Consider the following 25,612-nt stretch of genomic DNA (forward strand, 5'->3'; position numbering starts at 1 on the left):
GATGATTCACATAGATGTACAATCGGTTGCAACGTAGGTTTCCCTTGGTTAAGAGAGGAGGTAGATATGAAAACCTCCCACCGACAGTCTAATCTAAAATCTGTTGTCCCAACGAGTAAAGGACACGAACAAATAAGGCGAGCGGTGATACAAAGAAGTCTCCTTCATTAACGGAAGCCTAAGTTGCACGTGATCGTACACGGAATTTTTATTTCGCTGCTTGCAACAGTCAACCCATCCACTCGTTTACACACATAAATATAGAAACACACATTATCTTAAATTTTATAGCGTGAACGCGACACGTACTGCGCGATCGATAATTACAATTATTCATGTACAAAGAGATAAACGATGCACAACGTGACCCCATTAATCTGAACTAATTAAGTACGAATTGGATTAACGAGTCACCGCTGTTCTTATAAGAGAAAACATCAATATAAATTAACTACGATTTAACGAGTTTTTTGCTCGATTATTCTACCGTAATTCGGGCTATCAGGTAACAAGATTTCGTATCGTTCTGTACTGCCATCCTCACCTCAATTACCCTATTACCCTCTAGTATTAGGTCATTGAAACGTGACAAAGAGAAAGTAAACTTTTTTCATTTTCTTTTTATGGAACAGAGTTACAATGATAGTCCATGTTATTGCTGTAGAAGCCTAGAGGACGGGGGTCTACGAAGTCCCGGAAGGCACTTTCGACAGCTTGTTGGGAATCAACGAATAATATGGTGGAGAGTTTCGAGCAACTTTTGTAACTTTGACATTGTCATTTGTGCGGTGTGAACATCGGGCCAAGCATTGTAATCACCAAATACAGGAATTATTCAAGTTTCAAAAGCTCTGTTCCAGTTCAGTAAGTAAAGCAGTACAGCACGTCATAAAAACGAGATCCTTTCGAATCGTAGTTGAGGTACACGTTCTTTAGTAATATGTATAAAAGCGCAAATGGAACCGGTTAATCCGGACAAATTCCATGGGAGTCCGGAGTAGCGGATTTCAGCGCAATATTTTGGAATACGAGAATGTGAGTAGAAAAATAAACTGACGGGATAGGAATATTTTTTTTAAAGCTTTCAGTGATTTTGTATATGCAGTCATTTTGTTGTAAAAAAGAAATCGTTTATACCACAGCTCAAAAGAGGAATTGCTTATGGAATTCCTAATGTTTGTTAATTAATATTGGACAATGGAGAATGACGAATCGATGGCCGTGGTTATTACGAATATTGAATTACGAATGATATCCTCACAATGGTATTGTACTGGCATTGTAATGGCATTGTTGATCAATAATTAAGTAGCTAATTTGTCTGCACTCAAATGGATTCGACAGTCAGCTAACTAGTTTGATAACTTATCTTAGTCTGGATTAAGTAGTCAGGTAATTTAAATTACACGGATGTTCAGATAATCCACTTGAATTTAGATTAATTAGATAACTCAGCTATAAGATCAATCAAGTAAAGCTTAGATTAGTCGAAACGTAGTCGAATAATTTGGGAAAGCAATTAGGGAACTTTTGAGCAGTACTATAATTGAAACAGCCTTTTCATGAATTCTCGATAAATTTTCAAAGTCTCTGCACAGCTCAGAATGGATTAAATGACCGAGTGGTACGTGGTGCGTCGACCAGAAGAATCTCGGTGGTTTCGTTCGTCGGAATAGTTCTGTTCCGACGGAAGGTAATTTCATGGGGGTCCATGGTGCAAATTGTGCAACTCGTAAGCAAGGTGGCAACATTCAGAGTCGCTCCAACGGTGTTGGTCTCGTACGAGCCTCTCCACGTTAGAGCCTGTGCACGGTGTCGCTTCTGAAACCTGAAAGAAGTAATTGTATTAGTATAATTGTAATAATGAGTTCAAATAATGTCTACAATTTTATTTTTTCTCCACCCAAAGGTGAAAGTGAACACAGAACAAAGTTGATACATGAAAGACGATAGAACTCACGTTCGAGCAGAAGGATAGTAACGATTGATCGGTGTATTTGCTGTACAAAGGTGACGCGTGATTTGCCCGTTGTTGACTCTGACTTCCCGGATGTGCACTCTGCCCGTTTCCTGCGATCTCCAGATATCCCCTGCTGCTCGCTAGACTACCTCCTCGCGTACCAATATCTGAAAAACATCGTCCTTTAACTTTTACCCTTTCAACTTTATTCAAAGGGACATCCTACTGAAGGAATTAATCCCTTTCATATCCCGAAGAATAAGATCCTTTCTACCACGAGAATAGAACCCGATATAACTCTCTACAATATTCCATGGCGAATCAAGCAAATAATAATACAAACTTGTTGTTCAACTAATTAAAAGTTTACAGTAACAAGTGCACTTTTTAGCTCTGTGATTTCGTTACGTTTTACACAAACTTTTATGCAGGTGTTTTATTACAGCCATGCGTTTTATCGAATTGTTTCACACATCTTTCTACAGGTAGTTGTCGATGTGGAAATTGAGAAAACAGCAACAATTTTACGTGCAAGATGGAAGGGGAAGTATCATTGATTCGAGTTGAAGGGATATATCATTCTCTCTGGACGAGATTTCAATTTACTTTACGAGAGTGAGAAATATCGAGATTGCGAGGGAAAATAGTGATGCAATTTGTTCCAGATACTTTCTCTAACGAAGATTTATCGACCAGAGTGATCTCCTTTGTATCTTTTCTATTTCTCTGTTCCTTCTATAAATACCTATTCCTACTCTTTAAAGTTTTCATCCAATAATCACGTTACCATACAGAGCATGCACGTGCAATTAAAGGTGGAAACACATTTTTAGTATCGAGCTTAAAGACATAATATGTTTTCCTTTTTATATTCTTATTTTTTTGTCTATTTGTCTTATAATCTTTTTAAGTGAGCACAGTTTGCTGACACTTGAAAAGTTTATAATTTTGAATAAACTATTCTGGCCGAACAGTTAAACATTAACGTGTCTCTACCTTAATTAAAGATCACTTCTGTTGGTCAACGTTCTAACGATCTCATATTATACAAGACAAATATTTTGTTAATACAGAACATCGGAGATAATGGTTGCGCTATGCATACGATTTCCATCCGCTTTGCATATTTCATGCTGAAATCCAGGCATAATCCGGGTTCGTCGTTTCAGGCTGCGTCAATCCGTCAAACATTCTCTGACTAGAAGATTGAAAGCTGAGCGTAGCGAAAAGTATTGCAAAAAAACGACGCGAACATCGCGATAGACAGAGAACAGAGGAGTTCATAGGATAGAGAGGACACCTTGTGTACTCGCCATCGAGTGAGTAGATCGTCGAGTAGTCCTGTCGTGTAGAAAACAGAGCCACGGGTCTTTCCACCAGCGTGGTCGTTTCGAACGTTTACCAAGCTTCGATGCGTTGCAGCTACAAGTGCTTCCCGAGTGCGTCGAGCGTCTGGAGATCCATCTGTTCCGAAGACGAGGCATTCTCTGGCTCCTGATTACCCTGGACACTTCGGCGCGCACCTCTCCGTTCAGGAAACAGTACAACACCGCCACGAAGAAACCCTGATAGCACACAAAAAATTACAAGGACCTGAAAGGATTACAAGTAAAGGTACTTTAAATTCGTGTACCTGAAAAGATGCAAACAATTGATCACAGAACAGCCACACAACTTCTACGGTTTCGTTCACACCGATGCTGTACGACATCCCCAGGAACACTGTGTAGTGGACTCCGAATAATGGCACCAGGACCAGAGTGCTTTTCGCCCATCTCCTGCAAAACACAAGTTTTTCAGTGGAAGCTTGAACAGAATCAGTGACGTTATAGTTTGCAGTTGTTCGAAACTAGGTCCTAACAAGCGGGTTCACCAGAGATTAGGGCGAAACTTACTTGTATCTCTGTGTCTCCTCCGAAACCGTAGACTTCAGCTTCAGCAGTAGCACTCTGACTATGTTTACGAACAGCACGAAGTTGATCTGTGGAATATAAAGTAGGCATTGTCCGTGAAAACGCGGGTGTATTGGAAAATTTCGGAACTTCGATTTTCCGTATTGGGTGATAAAACGAAACTGTATAATCTAAAGGATAGTACAACGGGTCGAGTAAACGTCGAAACGTGAGAGGTTGGACGTTTGGAAACTTAGAAAGCTGAGAATGTGTCATGTGTCCATTGTATCGCGACTGTATGAAATAGGTTTCCAAAGGACAAAGGTAAACGCGTCAACAATATCAAGTAGTCAAGAGCTAAGTTGTCGGCGCTGTTATCTTACCAAAATGGACAACATTGTAGGAACTCGGATCAAAAGAAAGAGATAAGGATTCTCGTGGGTGGTCCAACAATACTTGTTCTCGAGCAGGACCCTTGCTACGATCCAACAAGACACGAATACCGCCGGCAGACCTGCAAAGAGATATCAAAAGAAGTCCTCGATAAACTCGGAAGAAAATGTCCGCTTTATAAAAGATACTGTTTATTAAAAAGTGAAAAAAAGGAAGAAACATTCTTTTGAACTTACCCCAACCAAGACACACGTAGGCAGCGATGCTAGAGTTGACGTCAGTGAAGAGCGCGAAGAAGACCAGATTGTGCAAATAGAGTCCTTCCATCAATATCCAAAAATAATTGGCGAGAATGAAATACTGCCAGAAGCTGGTGAACACTTTACACAACCAACTGCTCTCCTTCTCGTCGACCAGCCAGTAGGTTTTACCGTTTTTTATCATCACGTCGGAGGCCAGGGCGATCCCGGAAACGAACAGGATGTCCTTCATCAATGCCATGAACGCTCTCAGCATGAACGAGGCGAAAAGATGCATGTGCAGCATGTTACGAGGACACCTCAATTTCCTACGTCCAATTCGGGATAAACTTGGAGTAGTGATGCGATCAGGAATTCGCACAGATTAGAATACCAACGAATAACTGTGAGCGATGGCTGCGCGGAAGCGGCGATAAAAGCTGATTTAGAGTGACGGAGAGGATTCCGTTTCTTTGGGGGAAGTTCTTGGGGATTGGGGGAGGTGGGAATTTGGAGATATAGGAATTTGGGGACGTGGGGATTTGGGGATATAGGGATTTGGGGACGTGGGGATTTGGGGACGTGGGGATTTGGGGACATGGGGATTTGGGGACGTGGGGATTTGAGGACGTGGGGATTTGGGGACGTGGGGATTTGGGGACATGGGGATTTGGGGACGTGGGGATTTGGAAGCGTGGGGATTTGGGGACGTGGGGATTTGGGGACGTGGGGATTTGGAAGCGTGGGGATTTGGGGACGTGGGGATTTGGGGACGTGGGGATTTGGGGACGTGGGGATTTGGGGACGTGGGGATTTGGGTGCGTGGGGATTTGGGAATGTGGGGAATTTGAGGACGTGGGGATTTGGGGACGTGAGGATTTGGGTGCGTGGAAATTTGGGGACGTGGGGATTTGGGGACGTGGGGATTTGGGGACGTGGGGATTTGGGGACGTGGGGATTTGGGGACGTGGGGATTTGGGGACGTGGGGATTTGGGGACGTGGGGATTTGGGGACGTGGGGATTTGGGGACGTGGGGATTTGGGGACGTGGGGATTTGGGGACGTAGGGATTTGGGGACGTGGGGATTTGGGTGCGTGGAAATTTGGGGACGTGGGGATTTGGGGACGTGGGGATTTGGGGACGTGGGGATTTGGGGACGTGGGGATTTGGGAGCGTGGGGATTTGGGAATGTGGGGATTTGGGGACGTGGGGATTTGGGGACGTGGGGATTTGGGGACGTGGGGATTTGGGGACGTGGGGATTTGGAAGCGTGGGGATTTGGGGACGTGGGGATTTGGGAGCGTGGGGATTTGGGTGCGTGGAAATTTGGGGGCGTGGGGATTTGGGGACGTGGGGATTTGGGGACGTGGGGTTTTGGGTGCGTGGAAATTTGGGGGCGTGGGAATTTGGGGATTTGGGGATTTGAGGATCTGGAGATTTAAAAGTTGATTTGACAAAATTGAAAATTTGGAAATTAAGAGACTTACACTTTGTAAACTTAACAACGTTGGAATGTAGGACATTCAGGAACCCAAAAATGAAGTTTTACCTTTGGAAATTAGAATCCAGGAGATCAGAAAACAAAAAGGTATCGCAACCTAAAACTAGCAAAAGCAGTAAAAAACAAGCACAAAAAAATATAAAGAATGAGCATATTAAGCTATAAGATACTTACTTGATCACTGCAAGAATGAAAAAGGCGACCACCAGGGTGAAAAAGGAAACTGTGTATCCAACCTTGGAAATGGTTTTCACGATCGGAAAGAAGTTCTGTAACACGGTTTGCGCTAATTAGACTGTTTATCGGTTCTCGTACGAGCAATTAAAGAACTTTAACCGCGTTACGAACCACTACTCTCGATGCTGATAGGAGGAACATTAACCCTTTCGCTAATATAACGTTGACTATAGACACGAAATGAAACGAGCCGCGTTATATTACCCCGACTAATAAATTTCCATTCAATGAGCAATTTAATAAAACAGGGAATCAACACTGAGCTACTTTGATGTTGCTTTTACACTGGTACAAGCAGCTATTTTATTGCCGCTTTAAAGACAATAATCAAGACACTGTTTGCTGCAGTTTACAAAGAACAATATCATTCAAGCTTCTTTCAGAGTCCATTATTAAAGAAATATTAACGCAAAACTTATTATACAATTTACTGTGAATTCACTGTGAGTTGAGTTATATATTTCAGGCTTTGAATCAAACAGCAATTTGCAGGAAATTTCAGAATTTTCAATGTGCAGAATTATATCTCGGCCATCGCAGACACAAACACGTTAAATAAGTTCCTCTTTTGCTCCGACGAAAGTTTATAGAGCAGGAAACGCTCTTAATATCTTTCCTTTGAAGTAGGTCCTTTGTGATATTCACCTTTGAACTATAGGCACTTGAATTAATTTCATCACATGAGCATTCACCTTAATGAGAGTATCGTTATTCTCCTGACCACCGGGCAGCTCCATCAGAAGAGTTACTAATGGATCCCGATAACACTGGCTGTAATTGCTCCAGGAGCTGTTGGTCTCGTTATTCCAAAACCACTGGCCATCACACATGCACTGCTTAGACGCGTTCGCCTGGATTCAACACAATTTCTGGTTTTATTACCTGAGAGAGGATTTGCTCGACCTTAGGAAATATTATTTCTAGAAGAATTGGTCAGAGGAAGTTCCTTTACTGACCTACGGATACATATTTATAGAAACTTGTCTTTAAAAGGAAACGCAACTTTTTCCGACCTATGGAAATCGATTTTTAACGCGGTTTACTCTTACTTAGAATATAGATTGTACAGGAGACCCTCGCTATATTGCCAGCTGATCGTGGTAGTTGGTAGAGCTTGGAGATTTATGGAAACTGAAATTCTTTGTTGAAGTTTTATTGCTACTTGTGTTGCTATGCAGGTTCCATTGCTTATGTGGTAGTTGGTAGAGCTTGGAGATTTATGGAAACTGATAGAAATTCTTTGTTGAAGTTCTGTTGCTACTTGTGTTGCTATGCGTTGTAATTTCACATTTAGAGACTTCAAGCAATTCCATCAGTTTACCACTAACTCTACATGTGCTAATTCCATGCAACATAATTCCTACATCTTCTGGAAATTGAAATTCTTTGCTGAAGTTCTATTGCTACTTGTGTTGCTATGCATTGTAATTTCACATTTAGAGACTTCAAGCAATTCCATCAGTTTACCACTAACTCTACATGTGCTAATTCCATGCAACATAATTCCTACATCTTCTGGAAATTGAAATTCTTTGTTGAAGTTCTATTGCTACTTGTGTTGCTATGCGTTGTAATTTCACATTTAGTGACATCAAGCAATTCCATCTGTTTACCACTAATTCCACGTGTTCTCATTCCATGCAAATAATTCCTACATCTTCATACACATCATGCATTTAATGTTGCAATATCGTAGTCAATCATAGCATAGATGTAGTGCAATCTACGCTCCACGTATTACCAACTCTAACTCTCTCCTCACCCATGGCAATATAGCGAGAGTATCTTGACATCAACGTAAAACCTGTAAGACACTACGTATCAGTATTTGCACTGTATCAGTATATGTTCATGTACAGTATTGATAAATTTGCACATCAGTTTAAGAAAAAAAATTACCTGAACATCGAATCCGGCAATATATGATGGACAGGATAAAACAGCCAGTTCCCCAGGCGCCGTGGATGGCCAGCACAATATTTCATCCCACACTTCCGGACACCAACCTGTTTAACAAAATACAGTGGCTCTTTTGTTACATCTCTCTGAAACGATATCAAAGTTTTTCATTGCGTTCGGAATGTTTCGTTTTTTAATCGTGTATCGTATTCACAAACCATCTCCGGTTCAATTGAAAGCACTGATTTTTTCATTGAGGCGAAAAAATATTGGTTTTTGTTATTCGCAACAGTGTCAATAATACATTTAAATATTTGTCGATTTTTATAAATTCTGGCGTATGTATTCTTTGAACACATCGGGTTATAAAATAATAGAAGGTGATTAAATCTAATGAAACATCTGTAACAGCTGGTAACAAAAGTAGTTTACTTAAAGTGTGGTATGTTTTTTATCAACACTTCTAAGAATGAACCTCTCTATTTTCTATCTCACGTTTCATCTAATTAATTAGCATGGTAGAGGAAAAAATGGAGAGGAAGAATGATTGATAATTAAAATGGAGGCTAATTTTCTGTAGAGTGTTAACAGACGACCTTCGTATCGATCTTTCATTAAGTGATGAGTATGTTTCTTGACATTCGATACTTCATAATTTAATTATAATCCCAGGCTTTCCAAGGATGATCCCTTTTAAGTAATTAATAACTTCTGTCTAACCCCGTAGCCCTAAATTACTAAAATTCATTTACTCCACATAAAAATTCATGTCATTGGCTTTTGAAATACACTTCCATAAAAGTTTGCATCGGTATTTCGCGTTAGTCGGTGTCTATCGTCGCAGGAAATACTCCGGGGAGTATAAAATGGCCGATTATTCGTTGTCAGCAACGCGTTAGACCAGAAGCTTTCATCCTGTAATTCGTACTATAGAGTTTGACACAGGCTGCACAGAAGTTACAGGAATAGGAATCCATTAAGGTTCGAATGTATGCAAGCGAAATCACATTTAGCCATTTGCATGCATGTTCGTCTGTGCGGTCACTTTGTGCGTGTACCAGACATTCTAAAACCCATTGAATCTGCATCGACCCTTGTTTCATCATGTTCGTTAGAAAAGATTCATCCATACCACACTCATCCACAAGTGAAAATTTGGATTGACTCATACATGTGACACGTGACCTTGTGGTTCATGAAATCTCTTATGTGAAAGCCTGGAAAATAAAAAGTAAATTGATTCAACAATCTGAGATGTTTCTAATATAAGAATAAACCTGTTAAGTTGTACAAGTACTTGTTAATACCACAACTTCAAAACTTCTCTATTTAGAGATTTACAAAACCTTGTACCAGTTGGAATTTCAAAGGCAACAATTTCCTAGCACCATACGTGCCTCCCATAAATTGTCAGAACACCCTTAACGCAATTCCGGTTTAACGAGAAAAATTTGTACGTTTTTCAGCGACGTCCATAAGCGACGTGACAAAACTTCGCAGGAAACAGTAAATATCGGGGTCGTCTCTGTCGCACAGCGCTATACCCGTTTCATAAATTTCCTATGGTAACGGGTCATGCGACAGCGAACTGTGAACTCATCGAAATCCATGGTTCAAAGCCGATGAAACGGGTGGGTGTATTATAGAGTGGCGCGTTGTTACACGGTGAATGATTAACTACAGGATTCTGTTTGGCAATCCTCAACTAGCAAATTATTGAAATGCTGTATCTCTCTCTCCGGGTATTGTATCTGGCACCACAAAATAAAGACAATAGTAGACGGGAAGCTCGCTCTGGTTACGAGATAAAGGAACAATATACATCCCTGAAGATACCTGAGAGCGACTTTCAACGAGACTCTTCTGCAGTCGTTAAATGCAATTTATTCCGGAAGAAAGTACACGAAACTTTCATACTGCTAATTACTTCGCTATCTTCGTTCAGCTATTTGGAAATTGCTGTTGGTTTTTTCACCGAAGAAACTACTTATTGTTAGACTGTAAGTGACTTTACAGTGGACTTTTGTTTTTTTGAAATAGAGGTAGATTTTTGAAACCTCATGGACAGATGAAGAATTTTCTTGAGAATTGTTAGGTTAGGTTTTGAACCATGGTACTCTCTAAGGTGTATAATAATGAAGAAATTTAGCTTTGAATTTCATCTCCAAATAAGATTAATCATTTAAGGTCAATTTTCCTTCTGTTACTGTTGAAGATTCCTCTGTTACTGTTCACAGATTTGAAGATGTACAAACTTCACTTGGGAATTCAATATGGCTGTTCAAGGGCAGATGACAAATTTTCTTGAGAATTGTTAGGTTAGGTTTTGAACCATACCCTCTGGAGTATTATAAGATAATGAAGAAGTTTAGCTTTGAATTTCATCTCCAAATAAGATCAATCATTAAAAGTCAATTTTCCTTCTGTTACTGTTGAAGATTCCTCTCTTACTGTTCACAGATTTGAAGATGTACAAACTTCACTTGGGAATTCAATATGGCTGTTCAAGGGCAGATGACAAATTTTCTTGAGAATTTTTAGGTCAGGTTTTGAACCATATTCTCTGGAGTATTATAAGATAATGAAGAAGTTTAGCTTTGAATTTCATCTCCAAATAAGATCAATCATTAAAAGTCAATTTTCCTTCTGTTACTCTTGAAGATTCCTCTGTTACTATTCACAGATCTGAAGGTATACAAACTTCAAGGTCCACAGCAATTAATTCCATCTTGTACTTTGAAGTGAATGTTCACATGTGTGATTAATGTATTGCTGTATAATTTCTTTAATGTATTATTGTATAATTTCTTGTGAAGACTGCAAACAAAGTGACCGCCTGAAAGCAATGAGATGTCCAATGAAATTTGTAGATTTACTCGTTAAGAGGTACAGATATTGTACTTCAGAAGAGTTAATTGGAGGGAAGGTGAGAATTAAAGCGTGCCAAGTTCCGGCCAACAGGTTCAAGTTAATTGAAGCGGTAACGCGAAGTCGAAGCTTCTTCGAACTTTTGAACTTCGCCACCTACTGTTAATTATTAGTTTGCAAACTGTACGGTTGCGGAAACCGATCAAGCTTCCATCAAATACAGTGGTTGTTTCTCGCGCATTATTAATCTTTGTACATAGAACTTCTGCGTTGAAAGTTGCAAACGTTTAACAAATTTTAAGACTTTAGAATTTAAGAAGTTTGGAATCTTGAAACTCTGAGACTGTAAAACACTTGAAAGTTGGGTTGCCACATTGCAATGCTGGATTTTAGAAATTTTTGAATTTAACGCTGAAAGTTTAAGGTATGGAACTCTTCAGAAGTTTGGAACATGTGAGAACTGCTAAATTTGACAAGTTTGAAACTGTCGAACTTTGTTGCTAAACGCAAGAGTGAAAATTCAGCACCGTCTTAAATTGCTGCCATAACATCCTTATTTCCTGAATGTCCTGCACTTGCACGCGACTCACCCGTCATCGAAACGTTTCCTTTGTGGCATTGATCAGCTTTTATTTTCAGAATCCGCTTCTGTATGTTCGGGCTGTTTGGATTATTGAAATCGATGTCCTCCTGAAACAACAGAGACGGTATTAAATTTCACGATAAAATAGCACAGCGTTTATTTCCGATGACAAATGTTTACCACCGTATACAGTTGCGTGTTTTGTTACGATTATCAAACATTAAATTAAAATCGAATACGAAGGACAAGTTGGAGTTTCGAAAATAAATCGAAAACGCAGAAGAACCGGAGAGGCATCTATTTTTTCATTTTTACGACTGCCATCAAGAACAGGCCTCGTTTGAGGGTGCCACTCTGTCCATCAGATGTCTGCTATGCAACGATTCATGAAATTTAGCGCACCGTAATGGTACCGTGTTTTCTCACATTTAAAACCTTCTTGAGAATATGTATTTTTACTTCTCTCGGAATTAAGCCTTCGCAGATACTTTTTTAATACTGCAATTCTTAAAACTTTAAAGGGATTTGGAACTCTTTGATTTCTCTCCTTAGTTTATAGATCAAAGTTCTCAAGTTGCATGGCAAATTTTACATTTATTACAAGCAGTAAATAAACGAAAATATCGACATAGGGTTAAGACTTTGGAGTTTCGACGCTTCAGAGTGTATCTTTACAAATTTACAAACTTTCTACTTCCAAAACTTTGAGATTTTTTTACAAAAGTTTACCTCAAACTTTCAAAAGTTTGGGGACTCGGGAATTTGTGAAACTGATATGATTATTCAACCGCCATAAATCACTTGACATTTCCTGAAGCAAAACTTGAAAAAGAATTTCGGTACACTTCAACCCCGAATATCTTAAGATTGCGAAGCAGCGATAACCGCTGCACCGCTTTATATTTTCTTTCTATCGTACAGGAAATGAGCTCGATAGATTACATGTATCAATTTCTGCAAGATATTCATTCAAAAAGAAATACGTAGGATCGGAAACGTTATCAGAAATACGTCGAGGATTTAATAGACTGAAAGAGGAGCTTATCCGCCGAACGAATGGCTCGAAGAAATATTTTCTGAGAAAACACAAGACACGATACATGTAAATATTTCTTTGAAGATTGAATGAACTGTTATTTTTCTTCTTTGCAAAGCTTTTCAGTCGATAATTGAAAAATGTTGATTACGAATACCCCTCGAATTCCGGCGAACTGAGTTTTCCGAGCTGGTTGCCAAACGATTTAACGGACTGAATTCCTTTAGTATTCTTACGTTTCCGTTTCTTTCATTTCGCCTTGTTCAGTGAAACTTGAACGACAGGAGGACTTACATTTTCTCTAAGAACTTCAGGAATTTCCCGTCGGAAGTTCGTAGGAATTTTCTATTCATTTATCGAGATTGAAGTGCACAGCGAGTAAATATGTACCACGACGGGTGAATAATCATATAAGTCGACTTAGCTAAGTCTATCAAATCATCTACCATAGGTCATTCTTTAAAGAAACCTGACAGAATGACTCTTTCAGAATTTTTAAATCTCTTCTATTAGCATCCGCAGTTAAAATCTCACAATGCTGAAAAATATGTTAAAGTATATTAGAATTTTTGAAAAACAATCTTGCAAAACAATTTTTCATCGAGTTGAAAGACAAAGAACTTACGTATGCGTCCATTTTGTCGCCCACTTGCATGTCAGTCCGTCAATTTGTTTTCAAATAAGCTTCCGTTCCTGAAACGATGGAATACCGTTAGTTAATTAGCTTCGCGCCTGGAACTAGCATGTTCATACAACTAACTTTATCGTTTCATGAAAACTCCAGAGAATTAATGAACAAATATAAGCATTGAAGTTATTATAGAATTACGAAGCTCGTTTGTTAATCCTCAATTAGAATCCTCTGAATAATTAAATGGAAATCACGATTCCCTAAATTGACCACAAAATGGGGCGCAGGAAACACATTGCCACACCCTTCCTTGTCCTTTTATTAACCCCTTATTAAGGTCCAGGGGTGAGTAACCCCTTTCAACGACACGGTTACGCCTCTTTTACTCTCAATTATTAACTGAACACGTTCCCGTATAAAAGAAGATTAAACGAATAATTACAGAAATTTTTACTTGTTCGCTACTGTGAAATTTGATTATTCAGAGACTCACAGTAATCTGTCGCTTTACATCAGTTTTATAGTTATTATATTATTATAAATATATTTATAATCTTTAAGCTATGTGACAATGAATAGTTTAACTATAGAATGCATGACAATATAACATTCATTCAGTATGTATCTTTATGACTTGATTACCTAACCTAACCTAAGTATGATCCTAACTTATTTATAAATATATTTATAATCTCTAAGCTGTGTGACAATGAATAGTTTAACCATACAATGCATGACAATATAACATTCATTCAGTATATATCTTTATGACTTGATTACCTAACTTAACCTAAGCATGATCCTAACTTAAGTATAAATATATTTATAATCTCTAAGCAATGTGACAATGAACAGTTTAACTATACAATGCATGACAATATAACATTCATTCAGTATATATCTTTATGACTTGATTACCTAACTTAACCTAAGTATAATCCTAACTTAAGTATAAATATATTTATAATCTCTAACCAATGTGACAATGAATAGTTTAACTATAGAATGCATGACAATGTAACATTCATTCAACATATATCTTTATGACTTGATTACCTAACCTAACCTAAGTATGCTTCTAACTTAATTATAAATATAATTAATCTCTAAGCTATGTATAAATATATATGTTATAAATATATAATCTCTAAGCTATGTGACAATGAACAGTTTAACTATAGAATGCATGACAATATAACATTCATTCAGTATATATCTTTATGACTTGACCTAACCTAACCTAAGTATGATCCTAACTTATATATTTATAATCTCTAAGCTATGTGACAATAAACTATACAACGCATGGCGACATAACATTCATTATGTATCTTTATAACTTGATTACCTAATGAACCCAACCCAACCTAATCATCAACCTAACCTTACAATATAATTACAATCCTACCTTCCCTTAACCTAACCTAACAAATAACAGCCATAGAACAATGTTCGCATCACATATATCACGCAGTTGGAAGTCGTTCGGGTATCGGACAGAAAAATTGAGAAGGGTCATATTTCAAGCGAATCCTGTTGATTTATACGCGCGATACAGCACCGAAATCGTAAGTTTGTACGTCTATATCGCATCTTGTGACCCGGTTTCCGGGTTCCGCAACGAAACACGCAACAGAAGCCCTGAAGTGTGTGGCCCTGGCGGCTTCAGCCGGAATCCACCACTGTTCCTGGTAAATCCGTTGGATAAGGCCAGATTTGTCGGTGAATCATTGTCGTTTACCGAGCTTTATTATCGCCAGGGCTTTACAACTGGTTTTTTTGCGAGGCCAACATCAAGCAACGAGATGCTGCTGACTTTATTGTTCCCTCTCAACGAGTCTGCGACGACAAGCACGACCGGTGGCTTTCGAGCAAAGAGGATTAGCAGAGGTTGCGAATGTTCGATAAAACGATGTTCAATAGCGTATTCTGACGGCTGTGTGTCACGGGAAATTGAGAGATCCGAACTTCCTGTTACGTAGAGGTAATCGAGAGCTTGTTATATCCACAAAATCAAAATGGAACCGTGTACAAAGAGTTAAGATACAATTTGATTGAATTAGGAACTAAATTAGGAAACTATTAGGTCTATAGAATAGTCTTCGCTGTTTTGTCAAAGTATACATACACTTCATGGAACAAAATAATAATCAGTTTAATTACAATTAAGTATTAAAGTACCCTTAGCTCTTCATAGATCAAAATCATCACTACTAATTGAAGCAAGACTATTCTAAAATACCATTCGTTTCACATACAATAAATACAATAAGTTTCATGGAGTTATACCAAGTTTCCTCTACATAAAAACCTTAAGAGGAAATGTCAGGTCGCTCTGCATCGATGAAACTTTATAATCGTTATTTTTCTCGCGAACTTCTCACGTTGCGTAAACTATTCGGAAAGCTAATTAAAACGATGGAAGTTAGTTGAGTCACAGGGGAAACAGCTTTCGAATAATTGTACAGTTTGTTCAGATATTAGGGGGTAAAGTTAATTAAAATCGACAGAAACCGTGGGCATGCTGCCCGTTTCCCTTTATCCAACTTCCAGTCGCTTAAAGTTTCCTCGTATTCTGGAATAATTAATCGATCAAACGAAATTAACCGTACGACGCAGTTACGACTAATTAGATTGTTTTGCAGTTGTGTCTTGAAGAAACTGTTACCGTCTTCGCGAGTCTTTTGCATTCATGGACTGAGATCTGTACACATCTTCAGACTGCCAAATTATTTTGTATAATCGCTTTACAATGTATGAATATACGAAATACAATTTTGAAATTAAGTTCATGAATTCTTAAGCATTAAATCAGATTCAAAATTTCTTAGCACAGTCAGAATTAAATGATGAATAATTGCTAACAATAAATGTTTAAGTTAATGTCGAATCATAAATATTATCAAAAGAGCTAAACGAGCTGTAGATGTGTCGCTTATGACTCGTGTCGGATGCTTGTTACGGTGAATTTCGACGGAACAACCCCCGTTTATATCCGGAGTATTCCAGATATTTTAGCCACGGGGTTGCTGAACTTTAATCTGTCCGCAATTACATGGTCCTTTCAGTAAATAACGAAGAAGTCGTCGACGGACGATAACATTTGCAGTTTTAAAAGCGAGATCATTTTCCGTATGCTTTCACAATTTATTTACGGTTCTTCGCTATTTACGCAAGAGTGAAAATGATTTACATTTTTTACTATAAATCTAAAGAAAAAATAAGGTTGAAACTGTACGAGGAAAAATTATATGCAAAGCAGTCTTTAACAAAAATATAATTCGAGCTTCTCTCAAATATTCTCTTTTAATCATCCATTAATTTTAATTAAACATTCGTTCGTTTAAAAAAATTAATCTTCGTACATGTTTCATTAATGAAGAAGCAACGCAAAATTTGATCTGTACAATCATTAAACTACTGAAGTCTCGAATATCCGCAATACAGAATATTAGGTAATTGTATAAATATGTCGAAGAATGATTTTGCTATCCTTGAAGCGACTAATGTATGAAATCGATCGATTGTCCTGTCGAATCACGTGTTCTAAAGGTGACCATTTTTACCAGGTAATCGAGGGGCCTATTTAATAGATACTTTAATAAACGCACACATTCCACGGCATACATCTACACGCGTGTAGAGAGATCAATATGTGACACGTGAGCACACACGAGCCAACAGGACGAAAGTAAAGTGGCGATGACACCACTCGCTATCGACTGCTATTAATTGGCTTTTCTTCGCAATGTGTCATCTCTTTAATTAATACCCCTGACAACCAACAAAGGCGGGTCTCTGTCTTAATGCGATGAGTCACGTGTCATCTCATAACCATCAAATGATCTTTGCAAGTTTCTCCTTTTTCTAGATTTTCGTGATCAGCAAATTACGTACACGCTCCAATATTATCCACCTAAAACAAAAGTTTTTCAGCACCATTCTACAAAATAAACAATTTCATCAAAAGTTTGTTCAATCAAAAAAATGACATTCAAATACCAGTGTGACCTTTAAATAAGTTCGCGTTAATCAATTGTGGTTCAGTGGTCGTTAAACAAAGGACATAATGTAATTAGCCGCGGATTTAACTTCACTTCGCGCTTAATAAACTCGTCAATATCCATACCGTTTCGAATATGTAATTCTATTAAAACAAATCATTTGAATACCGGAGTACCATGTGAAAAGCTACATTCCTTTTTATTTACTCTACTCGAGGAAGGAAATTCCAAGAGAACTTTTAAAAACATTTTATATTCCACTTCCGTGTAAAAATGAGGGTACGTGGGCAGATCATTTCTTTATCAAAGGATGGTTATGTTGCACCCCACGCTGAATGTTTGCTTTAGGCGGTATGGCTAATTAAGAGAAGAAACCAGCGTTATGATATCACGATATTATGCGAAAGATACTAATAAGCAAACATCGAATAAAATACACGTCATGAAATTAAAATATAACATTACGATTAAATTAATTTCTTCTAACTTGACTTTTAACCTAACCTAACGGATAATCAAATTGATCTATCGTATAAGCCGGGAATTTTCGAAAATCCCTATCTAGCTAGGGCGGATCTCCATTGAACAATTGATTGGATTAACGAACTGTGACTATCGAGCATACCGTGAATATTAACCAGACCTTCAACTTAAAAATTTAACTACGCGCTGTCATGAATATGCGCTGTAATCTCACGTTATATCGCCATGCGTTGTATTACCACTTATTCAATCGCTACGTAGTACTGTGACATATTTATATCGCCAGGCGATGTAATATCGCATGATATATCGCCAGTTGGATTAACACTTATTGAATTGCTACGCATTTACATCGCTACGTGTTTACATGGCTACGCATATTGTCACGCAACGAATAAAGCAACATATCGACTCTAAAATCTTTACAATCCTAGTCTCCTCGACAGCGACGTAACAAGAGTTAAATATAATATAAAATACAGAATTAAATTTGAAGTTGGTTTTCCACAAGATTGAATTTAAAAGAAACATTAGCGCCCATAATGTAACTCACGCGAGCTTTGTCTTTTAATTAGGATAATGTGGCTTACTACATTCAGACTGGTTCTACTGTGCAAATAAAACAAGGCAGGAATTTAACGGATACATTTCGTTTTCGTATTTCAAAACGTAATATCGAGTTACACAAGAACTAGGTCGATTTTTCCTGTCGTGTTTTTAACGTTTTTCTTTGTACAATGTACTCGAAGCTTCCTTTTAAAGTTCGTGTTCGACAACTCCAGTATTTACTGACTTTAGATCGGACGCATTTCATCGCGCAAATGTTCTGCAAAATAATGATTGCGTTCATTTGAAGGATCGTGTTTGAAAATTCATGGTTGAATAAGTTTCAAGCACTAATGTTAACAGGTATATCGTTAATTGAAAAATCAGTGGATTGCTTTTAACGATTACGAGCTTTGGCCTCCAAAGTTTATTTATAAAGCATCAGATGCGCAGCAGGCGATCCGTAAAACCAAGCATCTCAAGTATATCCTTCAGATATCCAAAAACAGTTTGCCCACACTCGGATGTTCTCAAAGTAGGATCAGAACTTTTATAAAAATAAAATTATCAAACTAAAATTATTCCTCTGCCTTGTTAATTTTAATAATGAAATATCTGCGAGTCAAACGAACCAGTCTCATGGGAAATGCAATTAATTCTGAATAACGCATCACTTGAAAACGTAGTTTAAAAAATATTTAACGTTTTTATAATCATTTTGAAACCCTTTGACGGCCAGTACCACGTGCGTGACTTTGATGCTTCGCCTTCTATTTCATTGTTCCTTGCCTTTCTAGCTTTTTGTAACACGGGTTAATTACAATTTATCGATTTTACAGCTTATACCTTTCTGCTAGAAAGTCTTCATAGCATAAATACTACTTATACCTTATGGTTAACGCTTGATGAAGCTACTATTACAGTTTTAAACTTTACTTCTCATTATCCACTCCTCTGTGTACATAACTTCTTTTTAAATTGAGGAGTATATAAATCACGCCATGCTCAAGATGAGAAATTACCAGCTTCAAACTTTAATTAACACATCATTCGCTTCGAATAACGAAAAGTGAAATAATTTAAAATTCCATGAAAGAGAAATTACATTTCTTCTGTTTACACGAAACAAGTTGAAGTAGTCGTTATTAAAGTCATTATGGTGTCAAAGCTTGAGGAGATAAACCTGCTACAAAGCGCAGAAAGTTCATCAAGTATAAAACAATAAAGGAAGAAGCAATAAAGACTCACTCAATAATTGCTCAAACGCGTTCCAGGAAATCTCCTGTACAGTCTGCGGTTCCCATGAAAGGCGAGATCAGCGAGAATCCCGTAAACGCGAAGAGCGGGAGGCAGTCATTTAGCAAAGCTTTTTCAAATGCTTGTGAAAGCGGCGATGAAACGCTTCGTGACACCTGTTTACGCGCGTTCGAAAGCGTATCAGTCACAAAGCGGATGAATGCGGAGCTTCCTGTCGCTTTTTCATATTTGACCGTCCGCTATTTCCGCTTGATGACGCTCGTAAACTGGCAGTAACACTCTTGTTCTTGTTGATCAACAGTTTGGACAGAAAAACGGGTCTTGCGTTTTAAGCGACGACTTTCGGTTATTGTAAAATACAAATTATTGAAGTTTAAATTGCATGTTCTCTTTTCATTAATTTTAATTGCAGTTCTTCGAGTCTTCAATATGCTTTGTTCTGCAGAATTGAAATTGCGGTTGAAGTAACTTTTGAAGCCTTTCAATTTGCAAATTGAAGTCTTTATACCTTGTTTTAAAGAATTCCAATTACAGAATGCACTTTTTAATGTCTGTTCGTTCCTTCAAAAAATCCAATTTACAAGTGTTCTTCCCTGTGTTTTACTCTAATGAATATCCATAGTTTGATGAATCAAAATTGTAGGTGACTGGATTTTTCAGTTCCTTCCACGGATTGTATTACACTTAACTAATACTCGCAGTTTTCCTTGATTTCTTCGCCTTCGGAAATCCACTTTACAGTTTAAAATATTTTTTAGAATCTTCCATGCTTCGCTGGAGCTCCGAAGGATTTGCGGCTACCAGTATTCTTCTGCCTTGATAAATTTAAATTGCAGTTAATTGCAGTTCAAAGTACCTTTTAGTACCTTCTATTCTTTATAGCCGCAGTTACAACCGGAGACAATTGCAGCACAATTCTTTAATTATACTTTGTGCTGACTTCAAACTTGTTGGTGATAAACACTTTACAAACACACATATGTACCAATAATCAATATTGTAACTTTATACGAATAAAAACAGTTCCGACCTACGTACAGATAAATAAATAAATAAATAATCAAAACAGCGGTACGTAATCATTAAAACGACCACACTAGGTCTCTGTTTAATCTCCGTTGATCTTAATCTTCCTCGCGAACAGAAACACCTCGTCAAACTGTTTGTTTGTTTCCTTCTGGATTACAAGGTTCCTCAAATCGTTCACAAGTTTTGTTATCTCATCAAGTGGCGAGTATCGTTGCAATCTGAACAAGTGACGTCACTCGAAGGCTTTTCTGCTTTTTCAGTTCAAAAGACGTACTTCAATGCACCAAAGCTAACAGCGTTAAGCGGATTTGATTTTCAACGTCACGCGGACCATATTCGAGTTCTCAGGAACTCGTGGCTTTTAGCGAACCAGGATGATCCCGTGTTCCAGTATCGTTTACCTCCTTGACCGGAAACTTAAACCGATGTCCACTGAACCAATTTCCACTGTTCATTTAACACCATTTGCCTCAAGAGGTCAAATTCAATATTTGTCTAAGACTAATGTCCGATGCTGTTATGAAACGTTCAAGTAGTTTAAACGATCTTCACTCGGAGTCCATAATTCATATAACTTCAACTTTATTTAATCGCTTGTCGCTGAAACTATTTTAGACAAGAGTTATACCCTTGAAGAAACCTCTTTATTCAGATATCTTAACAAATATATTCAATAACGTATCAGGCTTTCTAAAATTAAGACACTGTTGCTTCTATTTTTGAACAAGCTTGTTTATGCAAATAGTATCAACTATAGTAGTACTCAAGTTTTAAGCAACACTTTAAGCTCGTGGTAGTTCAACTAGGAATCATTGAAAACATTTAATCAATCACTTATACTCTTCAGTTAGTCTATGGAGGAAAAGTATTGGATTGCTAAAAATTTTTGAAACTCTTCGACGTCTTCAAAGTTCTTAAATTCTGCAGTAACTCTTTATAGCCTAACTTTTAATATTTCTACAGGTTGATACTATTAACTTGTTTATACATACATGCTTCACGTAAATGTTAATATTTATATTTTAATACTAATTATGTGCTGAGTATAACAAGGACAAAGTTTGAATAACTTCAACGTTATACTGACTATGTAAATTCTTACATAAAAATAATGCAACAGATAGACTCGTAGGATCAGCAAGTTACCAACAGTTTCAGCAATAACCAAGCGATTAAATTTGTACAATTTCATGAAGAAAGATTATCGAATCCGCATGAATATTCTAGCGCTAGTTTTGGAAAGATTTACGGAATAACGCTTCCTACGGATCTAGAGATCGATATGTCGCGAACGCGTTGGCACGTCCGACGCCGGGCGCCGTTTAAGCGCGACTGCCTTGTCCTGGTACTCTATATCGTCGGATCTTACGCATGTCCGATTTCCTACTCTCTCTCTCTCGCTCTATTTCCACCGACTGTCTTTCTCGTTTCAGTGGACCATCTCTATCGCTTTTTCGCTCTGTATTACCGTCTTTATTGCTCCGCCGATCCGCCAACTGTTGCTTTTCCGCCGATTCTGACCACGGGATGAAAAATAGCGACGACGTCCCGGCTGTGCAATAAAGCTGCCTCCAAGTTGGATCGATGGCAAATGGATGGGGCTCCTGACGTCTCCTAACGAGTATGGTATAGCTGAAGTTCTGTAGATTTGCAGGAATTTTACCCTGCAAAAAATATATGGAATTAGAAATCAACGTAATTACATAATTTCAGAATCAAAGATCTCAGTGATTATGTTTAGGTTTTTCCAGATTTTAGAATCGCAACAGAAAATAGTGATAGTATAGCACACCAAGTTTTTAATGAACTAAGCGAACTTTGACCGGTTGAGAAAGGGTCATTGTGTTTGCAGAGACTGCAAGAAGTAACGATATTGATTCCTATTTATAAACCATACAATCGTTTTTACGAACAACACTGCAAGACTGAAAGTATCATGCTAGTGAAATTGTATCACCTCACAATGAAAATAAGGAAAAAGTATTTGAATAATATTGAGTGAAGTTCATGAGCTTTTGTACAGCAGCGATAGCCTTACCATTAAGGCAAATTTTGATCATTAATTATACTCGAAATGACCAATGCAGAGTACCATCACGAGCACAAAGGCTTCAGCTAAAATTCAAGAAGAGTTGAGACAGTGAGATTAATGAATAAAACATGGCTCATGCGAAGCTTCATTTTACTAGTTAGTAGAGTGCATCTTAAAGCAAACGACGAGCACGTGTAACGATAAATTGTCCCAACCGAACCACACCAATCAGGTATTCCTTTGTACTCTTAATCAACTGCAAACACGCGTTTGGTAGTGGACACACGTGCGAAACATTTCATCTCATTAAGAGCACAGAATGCTTCTCCGCAATTGAGAGAAGAATTACCTTGTTTCCTCTGTAGAGGGTTTCTCTTCAATACAGGATTGTTTGTGGTACAAATTTCCTTCTACCATGCACCGCGAAATCAGTTACACTGGTCCACTTCAAATTACAAAGCGTTTGTTGGTAACATCAATTTGTACATCATGCACTTTTCCTGAAAAAAAGAAAACTATCAATATTTCGATGCGAGTACGTTTTTCAAATATCTCGTTCTCTATACATCATTTTTTATTTGTTAAAAAATACTGGATGAAGGTAGAAAGGAAATATTGAATTTCAATATTTATTTCATAGGAAAGTTTCGATTAATGCGAGCGGAAATGAACAAAAGTATACGAACCGTTCTTGAATATTCCTTCTGAAACAGCTTCTCGTTATTCTACTTGGAAAATTCCATGAATCAAGTGAATGAATGAAAAGGAAAGGAGAGAATTACGAGTGATTATCGACGAGTAAACCCGAAGGAGGGAGAGAAAGAAGGAGGGTTGAAAGCGGCCACTAAAAGAATTATCTTTCGAGCGTTCGACGAACCACTCGAAACATAAGAGTGGTGGAGCACGTGCAAGTATTTGGTGATCTATGATAACGATATTACCGAGGACCGGTGATAACGGTGATAATGGACTCGGCACGTTTCGGCCACAATTTATCGCTAACGTGTTCCGATCTCGACACAAAAAAGGTCGAGCCCTTTCAAACATCGAGGGATACTCGACATTATTTACATTTTTTAATTCAAAAAAGACGGCAAGAGGTACAAATTTTTAACGATTTATACAGTTATCAAAATAAAGAAACTTCCATCGATAAATTTTATATAAAATATGAATTTCCCGTGTGTAAACTAACGAGGTTCCCGTGCGATTCATGCGCCGGAAGAGAAATTCTAGAGATCCCGAGTGGAACGACAACGTTCTGCACGCTAGCGTTAAATGGAAGATCAAACGAACGAGATTTGAGTCGTGCACGCGTTCATGCGTCAATGAATTTTTATTCGCGACGCCACGGAGACGAGAAGAATGTTTTTCGACGTGGGAAGAGCAGCAGCCGAGAGAAGCTTTTCAGGTTGACACCGGCAATTTTTGTTGGGTCGAATAAAATTCAAGAGGAAGTATATTGAAACTTGTTCGCATCCAATTTGTTCAGTGGTCATGGCGTATCGTTTATCGAACACGGAATTATACGACTTTCGTTTTATCGTGGCGGCAATCTCCGCTACTTAAACCGGCAACAATTATCCATTTATCATGACAGTTCTTTTATCGCCAAGAGAAAAGAATTCTTCCGTCATTCTCATTAAACGCTATCGTACAAGCGTTTTACATTAACTAATTGCAATTGTTTATTCCTTTGCGGCTGCAGACTCGGTACCATGCTGTCTGTTCTGCTATCAAAACACACCACTCTGCTTCTGTTATCTTCTTCAACATATACCTGTTGTTTATAACAATACTGCATTAATTTACAGAAGTAACACATCAGTATTAATTTACAGTAAAAAATATATTAGCTAGTAGTATAACTTTTAGCGAGATTACCTTGTTAATAATAGAATAACCGTAGGTCATGAATTTCTGAATTATTGAAGCCTAAGTGATGCGAGAAGGCTAATTCGAGTAACTTGGCTATCCCAGCTTTATTGCTATCTCTCTATCGACGTAATCTAGGCTTAACACAAGCCGTTCCGGACGGAAAAATGTTAGCATCATCGTTGATTAGTCTGGCTAATTGAATTGGATCTGACACTAGATAACGGTGCGCATAATCTGGCTACCTGTCCAACAGACTATCTCTGATCTGAGACGGAGTTTATCAACACCGACAGTGATAATCATCGAATGGCATAGAACTGCGCAGTTCTTCCAGTGGTCCGATCTTTTGACTAAAAGATCGATAAAATGAATTATTTCAATGGATGTTGCCGACTTTATCTGCTTAGCCATAGAAATTCTTTCTTGGTAAACAATTTCCTGATTATCACTGGAATCTTCAGAACACACTGGAAAGCAGACAAACAACAACAATCTACTGCTATTTCATTCTGAAGGTTAGTCTGCTTCGTCAAGGTTGATCAAACCAGAGCATTGATAATCGAATGAATTATTAAACGGATACCTACGTTCAGTCTGGTTAAGTACATTCGAACTTCATTAGTTATAATCAAATTTAATTGTACGTTACTTGATACTTCTGTGTACATAGCATTGTTAATATCTTCTCGCTGGTTAAATGAATAAACACGAGCTCCAGTTTCATGATCAATTGCAGTTTTCAAACGGTCTTGAAGAATTATAGCTTGCTTACCACTTTGCTACCGTGGTTATGAGACTTGTGAAGTCAATGTTGTTCGGAAAATGAATTGGAATAATTGTTGAGCGAGTGGGATTGTAAAATGGAATTTCAATTCAAGGACAGGCCACTTTAGTTCACAGTGCACGTGAATTAAAAATACCAGGCTGGCTGCTATACGCATTAATGAATAAAACATTGGTACTCGACACCTTGTATCTGGTTGGTGAGTTCATTGAATCCTACAGCCAGACTTGTTTGCTTTAATTTATTCTCTTCCTTCAGACTTCATTTACTTCGATATTTATTCGCATTCAACCTGCACTCCTAGAAAATATGAAGGACTAAATGAAAGTTGGAACGAAAGGAAGATTGGCAATGTAAAA

General features: G+C 37.9%; 1 protein-coding gene and 4 long non-coding RNA genes across 12 annotated transcripts; 3 read left to right on the forward strand and 2 right to left on the reverse strand.

The window, feature by feature from the left end:
- Positions 1–21,937, reverse strand: LOC100879628 (vasoactive intestinal polypeptide receptor 2). 8 transcript variants are annotated; one of them, XM_012280291.2, is made up of 14 exons: positions 21,662–21,933; positions 19,522–21,165; positions 13,235–13,302; positions 11,581–11,680; positions 8,123–8,229; positions 6,916–7,074; positions 6,161–6,255; positions 4,482–4,834; positions 4,236–4,366; positions 3,856–3,941; positions 3,594–3,738; positions 3,363–3,525; positions 1,961–2,127; positions 1–1,828 (listed from the first exon to the last, which is right to left on the reverse strand). In XM_012280291.2, exons 3-14 carry the CDS (start codon positions 13,262–13,264, stop codon positions 1,700–1,702), a joined length of 1,665 nt encoding a protein of 554 aa, XP_012135681.1. In that variant the 5' UTR covers positions 13,265–13,302; positions 19,522–21,165; positions 21,662–21,933; the 3' UTR covers positions 1–1,699. The 8 variants fall into 8 exon arrangements, with proteins under 8 accessions (XP_012135681.1, XP_012135677.1, XP_012135676.1 ...); XM_012280287.2 differs by having other exon boundaries at positions 3,261–3,525; positions 21,710–21,930; XM_012280286.2 differs by having other exon boundaries at positions 3,261–3,525; positions 21,706–21,930.
- On the forward strand, positions 3,118–3,529 carry LOC143265992 (uncharacterized). The gene is made up of 2 exons (XR_013040873.1): positions 3,118–3,279; positions 3,383–3,529. It is a non-coding gene; the product is annotated as an uncharacterized LOC143265992 (long non-coding RNA).
- LOC143265990 (uncharacterized) lies at positions 9,491–10,791 on the forward strand. The gene is made up of 3 exons (XR_013040871.1): positions 9,491–10,122; positions 10,360–10,440; positions 10,583–10,791. It is a non-coding gene; the product is annotated as an uncharacterized LOC143265990 (long non-coding RNA).
- LOC143265995 (uncharacterized) lies at positions 14,471–15,920 on the forward strand. The gene is made up of 2 exons (XR_013040875.1): positions 14,471–14,931; positions 15,001–15,920. It is a non-coding gene; the product is annotated as an uncharacterized LOC143265995 (long non-coding RNA).
- Positions 15,215–25,489, reverse strand: LOC143265983 (uncharacterized). Its single transcript, XR_013040848.1, has 5 exons — positions 24,476–25,489; positions 23,278–24,371; positions 22,941–23,091; positions 22,028–22,223; positions 15,215–17,156 (listed from the first exon to the last, which is right to left on the reverse strand). It is a non-coding gene; the product is annotated as an uncharacterized LOC143265983 (long non-coding RNA).
- Between the last annotated feature and the right edge of the window lie 123 nt (positions 25,490–25,612).

Source organism: Megachile rotundata, chromosome 16, assembly GCF_050947335.1.
Source record: "Megachile rotundata isolate GNS110a chromosome 16, iyMegRotu1, whole genome shotgun sequence".
NCBI classification, from domain to species: Eukaryota; Metazoa; Arthropoda; class Insecta; order Hymenoptera; family Megachilidae; genus Megachile; species Megachile rotundata.

Coding starts and splice junctions, on each gene's coding strand:
- LOC100879628 (XM_012280287.2), bottom strand. CDS start 13,264: ATGCAAGTGGGCGACAAAATGGACGCATAC. Junction 8,230..11,580: donor AGGAAACGTTTCGATGACGG/GTGAGTCGCGTG, acceptor TTTGTTAAACAG/GTTGGTGTCCGGAAGTGTGG. Junction 3,739..3,855: donor GAGGAGACACAGAGATACAA/GTAAGTTTCGCC, acceptor TGTGTTTTGCAG/GAGATGGGCGAAAAGCACTC.